The 8,700-nt window shown below is 31.7% G+C and overlaps 1 protein-coding gene across 2 annotated transcripts; it reads left to right on the top strand.

The window, feature by feature from the left end:
* The first annotated feature begins 212 nt into the window (after nt 1-212).
* LOC116163526 lies at nt 213-5,784 on the top strand. Of its 2 annotated transcripts, XM_031477614.1 has the most exons (8): nt 213-763; nt 3,235-3,438; nt 3,945-4,277; nt 4,375-4,458; nt 4,876-4,917; nt 4,995-5,200; nt 5,254-5,413; nt 5,468-5,784. In XM_031477614.1, the coding sequence occupies exons 2-8, from the start codon at nt 3,240-3,242 to the stop codon at nt 5,581-5,583; spliced, it is 1,140 nt and encodes a 379-aa protein (XP_031333474.1). In that variant the 5' UTR covers nt 213-763; nt 3,235-3,239; the 3' UTR covers nt 5,584-5,784. The 2 variants fall into 2 exon arrangements, with proteins under 2 accessions (XP_031333474.1, XP_031333398.1); XM_031477538.1 differs by lacking the exon at nt 213-763 and having other exon boundaries at nt 3,106-3,438.
* The last annotated feature ends 2,916 nt before the right edge of the window (nt 5,785-8,700 follow it).

Genomic DNA, 8,700 nt, shown 5'->3' with positions numbered 1-8,700 from the left:
TACCTTTTACGTTACACCTACCTATCAGTGACCCGTTAATTTGACATACTACCCGACAACATTTTTTTAAACATGTCACGTCCAATTTATACTTTTAATTATATTTGATTACATTTCTGGCAATTATTTTATTCGTTTTCAAATCTTTCGATTTTTGGTTTTGTCTGATTTTAGGGAATTCGAACATGATATATGTCTTCACCACCACCCACTAAACACACTGTGTGACTTTAATGTGATAATTATATAAATTTTATAATTACATATTCATATCAAGGTTTTTATGTAAGGGCTATATCATCTCTATGACATGGATATCATTTTGATGTACTATTTACTATCACAAATGATATAAGCTTGTTTACCTTACTAACACATCAAGATTATATTTCACATGTAATGTAATATTTACATATTAATTTTACTTGTTCCTTACGTAAATAGAAGGTCCACAAAGACCACTATAAAGTTATGTAAATATGATTTAAATGTTGTGTAATATCTACATTTAATATGTAACAGTTACCCCTACTGCAGCAAATTTCATTTTCTGAATGTTGGTATGGACTGCATAATTGTCTGTCAACTGTCAAGTCAAATAGCGGTTTTAAATCGTCGTGGCCCGCGTTTTTTCACGTGTTGTGGCGTCTTCAGCATAATTATCCTTGCGTAATTTGCTTGAAAGTGTTTTTTAAAGATAAATACTTGGAAGTGCGGTAAAAGTAGGTGCTAGTGTTATAGGTATCCATCTCGTGCGTATTTGGTAAGTAGGTATATTTAGGTTATAATGCCTCGTGAATTTGCTAATTTATCCAAGCGTCAGCAAAGAAGGATTTTAAATGCCGATTTTATGAAAGCAAAGCCTTATGTTTTACCATCAAATGCAAGCCATACCTTAAAATCTCAAATTCCTATGAGCGATGAACAAATTATTGTTACCGATGTTTCTCCCCCGGCTACAGAAAATGGGGCATCATATAATACAATCACCTCCAGCACAACTAATGGCATATCTTTAAGTGAAAACTTTGCCAACAATAATTATGGTACCCCTCAAAATGTATCCCTTTCTTTATACCAGACTAGGATTCCCGCTCATGCCTCTAATCAGGAAACAACCTCTTTTTCACATGATCTACGCAAATGTTTTTTAAATCATAACCTAAGCCATTCTTGTGTCAATGATATTCTTCAAGTACTACGTAACTTTGGACACCCAGACCTACCATGCGATGCAAGAACATTTCTCAAGACACCTCGGTCAGGCCAAATTAATATCGTTGATATTGGAGGTGGCCAATATATTCATTTTGGTCTTGCAAGCAACATAAAAAGAATAATTTTAAAATATAACGCATGTGATTTTAGTGACATTTTAAAACTTAATATATGTGTAGATGGATTACCTCTAGCAAAATCATCTGGTAGTCAGTTCTGGCCTATTATGGGAGATATTATCATTGAAAATATATATACAACACCTTTTATTATTGGTTGTTTTCATGGGCATAGTAAACCCACTGACTCTCACGAGTTTTTATCAACATTTGTAAATGAATTTCAAAATTTGGAAAGAACAGGAATAGAGGTGAATGGAAAACATTTTAATATACAACTTAATTGTTTTATAGCAGATTCACCGGCTAGAGCATTTATTCTAAATGTAAAAGGTCATAGTGGGTACTTTGGGTGCTCAAAATGTGTATGTGAAGGGGATTACATTGAGGGTAGGGTTGTTTTCTTAGATTCGAACAGTACTCTTAGGACAAATGAGTCATTTAGGCTCAAGCAGCAACCAGAACATCATCATGGACCTTCCATTTTGGAAACACTTAATATCAATATGATCGAACAAGTTCCCCTGGACTATATGCATTTAGTCTTATTGGGTGTTACCAAAAGGATTTTATGTTTATGGTTTCGGGGAAATAAAGCTATTCGCCTTACAAAAACTCAAATAGAAAAATTTGATAAAGCTTTGCTTTCAACAAAAGGGTATGTTCCATCTGATTTTTCGAGGAAACCTAGAAGTCTTCACTGTGTTGACAGGTGGAAGGCAACTGAATTTAGATTATTTCTATTATACATTGGTCCTGTTATTTTAGAGGATATTTTATCGAAAAAACTGTATTCTTATTTTTTAACCTTATCTGTTGCAATCAGAATTTTATGTTCAGATTCAACAGAACAGTATGATTATGCAAAAGAACTTCTTACCTATTTTGTAAAAAAATTCAGTTTCTTTTTTGGTCAGGAAAATGTAAGTTTTAATGTGCACAATTTACTTCATTTAACTAATGATGCTAAAAATCATGGGCCTTTAGATTCTTTTAGTTCATTTAAATTTGAATCTAAATTTTACCAATTAAAGCAAATGCTCAAAATTTCTAGGTTGCCTTTGCAACAACTATACAACAGAACAAGTGAAGAACAGCACATAATTTATGAAAATTATCAAGAAAAAAAACCCATAATACATTATCGAAATGGCAAAATTGTAAAAGTGGAACTTTCTAGCATTACACTTTCTTTACACTTTAACGAAAACGTTTGTTTATTAAGGGATGGGAAGCTAGTTTTAATTAAGAAAATTATTTCTATCAATGATGATATAATTTGTTTTGGAAATTACTATATTCATGTAGAAAACCTTTTTACTAGCCCATGTGACTCAAAATTGGTTGGCATATTTAAAGTTCGGTGCAATGATACCTCAGGAATAATCAGATTTAGTGTGAAAAGCATAATTTCAAAATGTTTACGTATCAAATCTGGTGAAAACTTTATTCTTATTAAACTGCTTCACTAATATAATCACCCCGATAATCACTGAGTAATCTGTTGTTACTTATTTAAATTAAATTTCATAATAAAATAATTACCTATTATAAATTTGACCTGTAGCTATTTTCCACTTTATGTTTTTACAATTTTGTTTTGCTTGCTTCTGTGCCCTGACTTATTTCAAAATATGTATACAGGCTGTTTCCTAAAAGTATTCAGACTCTCATTGAGGTAAATGTGAAAATTTGCATACCGACATAATTCTTCCTCCGGTTTTTACAATATTTTCAGTCGATAGATCAGGAAAAACTATGTTGGTATGCAAATTTTCAGATTTAAATTTTCAATGAAAGCTTAAATACCTTTAGGTAACGGTTTGCGTGAAACAGCCTGTTATACAAATGTTTGTGTCGATATTTCATAATCTTTCGGAAGAATTTCGAATTTTAGAACAAATGACTAGCGAAAAACCGTATGCTGTTATCTACTTTGAGTCGGAGAAGTTGTATTCAGAAGTGCCCGTTTCCTGGCTCACCACTGACAGGCAGAAATGTTGGTGGCCAAAATCAGTAAACGCTAAACCTTACATGACTCGGGGCGATAAGCCCCAGGAAAATTGGATTCTCTATAACGTACGAGTGGAAAAGTATTGCTGTAAGTTTTAATTTTAATTAATATAAATGCCTTGTTCGTGTCTTGCCATCTTCTCATTCCATTTGGATGACGTATTTTATGTTTGTTTGGTGATTTAAGTGCGATTATCCCAAAGTGGTTTCTTAAGCGTTTATTATATGGTATACATTTTTTCTCAAAATTGAATTTTTTATATAGGAATGTTACCCTTTCGTAAGAGAAAAGAGAAAAAAAACTATCAAAGTCTAATGAAACAGTACATTGTTATTTAAAAAATTCAATTGTTCGGTATTCATTTGTTTCCTGAAATAAAAACAACTGAATGCGGTTTATTATGGGAAATAATTATTTACCGATATATGTATTCCATATTCCATACATAATGGTCATCCTTAACAGCATTAAAATTTCAAGAATAATAAAACAGCGTTGTAATTATTTCAGTTTTTGTTTCTTTTTTATTGTTTAAGTTTTCTTATTATTGGGAAAGTGTCTTTAAGAGTAATAAATAGATGGTTGTTTTATAGCTACTCTAAAAAGTGCTAGATTGAAGGCAGAAGATCCAGATTATGTATCATCAAGCAACGAAACCCAAGAAAAAGGACGTGGTTTAAGAAAAAAACTACCGAAACGCTACGTGCCACCCGCTGACAAAAGCAGCAGTGATGAGGGAACTATTACACCCCCCCCTTCTCCTACGGTTAAGGTAGTGAGTCTGGAGGATGTTATTGTTGTGGAAGTTCCTCCAGACGAGTTCCCATCCAATACAAATAGCGACAAGGAGCAACCGTCATCTAGTACGCAAGGGTCTCCACATAGGAATTTAGATGCTGGCCAGGACGATATCCAAATATTTGCAGGTATTGACGAATTTACTTTTATTTCTTGAAAAAGTTAAATTTTGATTTAAAAAAAATGATATGTACCATTTCACTAAATGTTTTATTTAATTTTTAGATACATACAGTGAGATAGATGATTCAAATGTTGTGTTGACACAGGAGATGATAGATGAGACCTTGCTGCATAATTTAGAAATCGGTAAGTTCAATCATGTGTTCAGCACATCCCCCCTTTTTTTTATCGCTGTCCAAAAAAACAACACAAACACATCTAAATACCTTATATAGGAGTGAATTTATCTTAAATTACGAATATCGTGAGTTATCGTTAAATTATCGACAAATAGATACTTAACCACTTAACGATAAATTATCGATTAGTCGACCATATCTTTTAAATGAATAAATTGTGCATTTAGAGTATTGAAACAAGCAGAGCTTTTAATAAAAAATAACTTTTTTTTTCGTACAACTTATAATAAAAAAAGTTTTCCATATGGCGCCAACTTAAGTAAACACTGTAAACATTTTACATTCATATACACATTTATCGCGTAATATATGTCAGTAATCTATGTTGATTGTTAACTTGTTAATTTTTATATGTCTATTTCAGATCAACCAAGCAAGAAATGTGATTGCCAAAAATCCATATTAAGTGAGTTAAATTTGTTGTACAGCTCATAATCTGGAATAAGTACAAGAATTGTTAGTAGGTAATTATTTTATTTTTAGAGGAAGTTTACATAAAAACTTCGAAATTGGAAAAAATGATGGAAGAGATTATGAAAATATTCAGTTCTCTAAAAACATCCAACAATATAATCACGTGCAATGAACAAAAACTTGACCTTCTTGCACAGTTACCATTGAAACATAAACAGGACATCATAGATTTCGACCATAAGATCACAAATGAACAAAATATGAAGGACACTTACGTAAGTTTAATATGAAGGAAGTTTATTTTTGTTGTAACATCTTTTTCTTTCAGGCAAACTTTTTAAGAGGAATAGGGGGCAAAGATGTGAAGGACTTCGTCAATCGCTGCCTTACCTGCCTGTTTACTAATGAGTTGGGAAAACTTTGTTCTTTGGTTGGCCAAAGAGGCAACTTGCGACTTGATGAATATACATTTATAAAAATTTTTCAAGGTAAGATATATTTGCAAACATAGAAAGGTATATCAAAATGAATATTTTTTTTAGAAATAGTAGCGGTCACAAAAGGATCTTCTCGTTACGAGGTTGAGAAGGCTATCGGTGAATGGTTCCGGTTAAGTAATCAGAGGTTAAATAGAGCCAACAAGAAGGAACGTAAATAAAAACTTTCCATTGAATATATTGTTAAATTAGAAATTAGAATTTCATTTTGGTTTAGTGATCATCATTGTTGAGGAGTTAATATTTTAGTTTATTCATTTTTGTGTATGAGGAGTTAATGTTATTATTTTTAATTTGTTAAGTATTGGACGTGCAATTATATTTTATTTGTAATTACAAATTATTTTTAAGAAGTATTTTTTACAGTGCCTGAATATATTGTGCATCCCTATACATTGTTTTTGCTTTTATGGATTTTTAATCTCCGTTTTTTTAGTACATCTTCAGCATAACAACACAGGATGTTTGGTAATTTGAAGATCGAAATAAAATATTGTGTAATTTTACATGACATTTTATTCTGGTCTTCTATGTACTGAATATCCTGTATATTTATGCATAGTAATTTCACATTGTTACATCATAATGACATCATTAGAAAAATCAGATCACTATATTTACATCACTGTTATGTCTACATCATGATAACTGCATTGGATGATATTAATGTTACATCATAATGATATCTTTAGAAAAATCAGGTCACCATATTTACATCACTGTTATATCTACAACGTAATATCTGCATTGTATGATATGAATGATATATCACAGTTACATAATAGTAAAAATCAAGTCACTGTATTTATGTCATGGTTATATCAGCACTTGAGTAAACTGTTACGGACATTTTCACCAGATTTGACGTTCATACTTATCTGAAAGTGATTTTATTGTTACTTTAAAGAGATATAACAAGGAAAGTCCTGATATAATTTTTACGTGAATATTATATAGATTTGTTTAGTGGGCACCTTCTGTTTCATGCGTTATATTATCATTACGACGGTAAATATGCATATAACTTATCATTTATGTAAATTGATGATGGGGACTATCCTCGAAATCGATTGCTAAAAGAAAAACTATCATAAAAAAACTTCAGCCGTGTTTTTATACCCCGTTTTATAATATTTTTCTTGAATTTCACGCCACTTTTATGCCGTTATAGCCGATTGTTAGGACAATCGTAGTCGAACCAAATTTTGCTTTTGACGGTGCAAAGTCATTCGAATTGTTGATTCTTTTTGAGTATTAACTACAGTTTTTTTAATACGATTGCCTCAGTGTCAAACGTTAGGCATTGCTATTTCGCAGTATTTTATGTGTAGCGCGATTCACTATCTCTTTTACTTGTTTTTGTTACTGATTGACAGAACGCGCCCTCTTGAGCTCAACAGGTTGCGACCCGAAGTTCAAGGGTAAATTTTGTGAGATGAGTGTACTAATTTAGATTGTCACCAAACCGATCAGAAAAAAGACAACCCTCGTTACAATTATTGAAAACTGGCGAGGCCTTGGAAAAGAATCGACAAAGAAAATAAGGTCATCTTATTATGCTACACCAAATACAGAGATTTTAGTTTTAGAGGAATCCAGAAAGATGAAGATAGCTTTAATTAGAAATGGAAACTACACAAATAAAGTCACGCCCACTACCATTGGTAGCGAAAAGTATATTTTAACAAATACATCTACTTTCGATTGTATTTTACAGGGCGTAGCTGTTTCATATTGTGACAGTTTACAATTTCAAAAAACATTAACTGACAATTCGGACAATGTGTCCATTTACTCTTGTATAGCCGAATTGACATCGAAGGGATTTATTACGGCTGAATTAAAAAAGTTAATAGTGCTATTGCGAAAAGACATTTTAACTTGCAACACTTAGCAGCAATGTTTTCAACAAAACGACAAAATATGCAACGGTATGAAAAGGACTTATGCCTATTCTGTTGTGAATCTTGTGGGTATTCTTTTATTAACAAAAAGAAGTCAATATTTATCAATCAATTGGACAATCTTTTAATGCTAGAGGAGTTTATTAAAGATATTTCTAAAGAACACACGAATTGCCGCAGATATCATAAAATCGTCGATATTAACTGCAAAATTAACAATCAAGTATTTTTAGACTGTGAATTACTTAATTTAAGTTATAGGCAACTTCACGATATTCCGAATCATAACAATATGATGATAAAGACAACAAAATGAATTTGCTAGAATCATAACTGACATAAGCGTTACATGAAATCGCTATTAATAATTTTAATGGATTCCATGTGACAGTACAAAATGTAAACTGAAAATAGAATACACTTATTAAACATAATGCTGTGGGAATAATTTAGCGTAAACGTAGATCATCTAAATTAGGATCTTAACCTATTCTATCAAATCGCACGAAATTTATGAATATGGCTTAAACAAGCGAGTAAGAGCTAAGTTGAACCTCATATACTTTAAGCTAGATGTATTATCAAGACAGAAAGTCCGAAAGAGGGAAAATCCCAGTATAGTGAGATAGATCCCTTGAGAGAATGCATGGATAGTGCTCCGGAACTACGCTACAGGCGTCGGACAATAGACGAAAGTAAATGTTAAACGTTTCGTTAAAGAGTTGCGGCGTATTGTTGTTGATTTGATAATAGTGTCTTCTGGTGATACACTATACTAAATTGTTACATTGATTGATTCGTTTGTTAATACATCCTGTTTTATAAACAACGTAGCGTAATAAAAGTGCTTATGCATATTTATCGTTTATTTTATTGGACGTTATGTTACGACAAAGCAGGAGATGTAGACAAATTCCGAATTGTCTAGACAAACCTTTAAACTGCTGCGTTTTTTAGATAAAACTCAAAGTGGATTTAATATTCGTGTTGTTTGGATGTTGCTCAGATGAAATGGTTATGACTAAAAGAAACAGGCAATATATGTATTTTTTTCAATCACTTAAATTCCCGGTTTCACAAACAAAATTAAATATAATCAATGATTAATATTAGAATAGTAAACATCTTACCTTATAACCAAAGGTAATAAAGTCCTAATATTTTTAATCATTTTTTAACGTTAATGATAGTTTGTGAAACCGGGCAAGAGTGAAATCTCTATATATAAAAATGAACCCCTGTTTCTTCTGGTCACGCAATAACTTTAGAACGACTTTAACGATTTTATTCATCTTTTTTTTAGTTTTCTAATACTGTGTAGAAAGTTCTTACGGCAAGAAAAACTAAGAAAATCGCGCAGAAAATTAGAAAATT

This window comes from Photinus pyralis, unplaced genomic scaffold (assembly GCF_008802855.1).
Source record: "Photinus pyralis isolate 1611_PpyrPB1 unplaced genomic scaffold, Ppyr1.3 Ppyr1.4_LG1, whole genome shotgun sequence".
Taxonomy (NCBI): Eukaryota; Metazoa; Arthropoda; class Insecta; order Coleoptera; family Lampyridae; genus Photinus; species Photinus pyralis.
The sequence above is the reverse complement of the archived record's forward strand: the minus strand, read 5'-3'. Positions and strand labels throughout refer to the sequence as shown.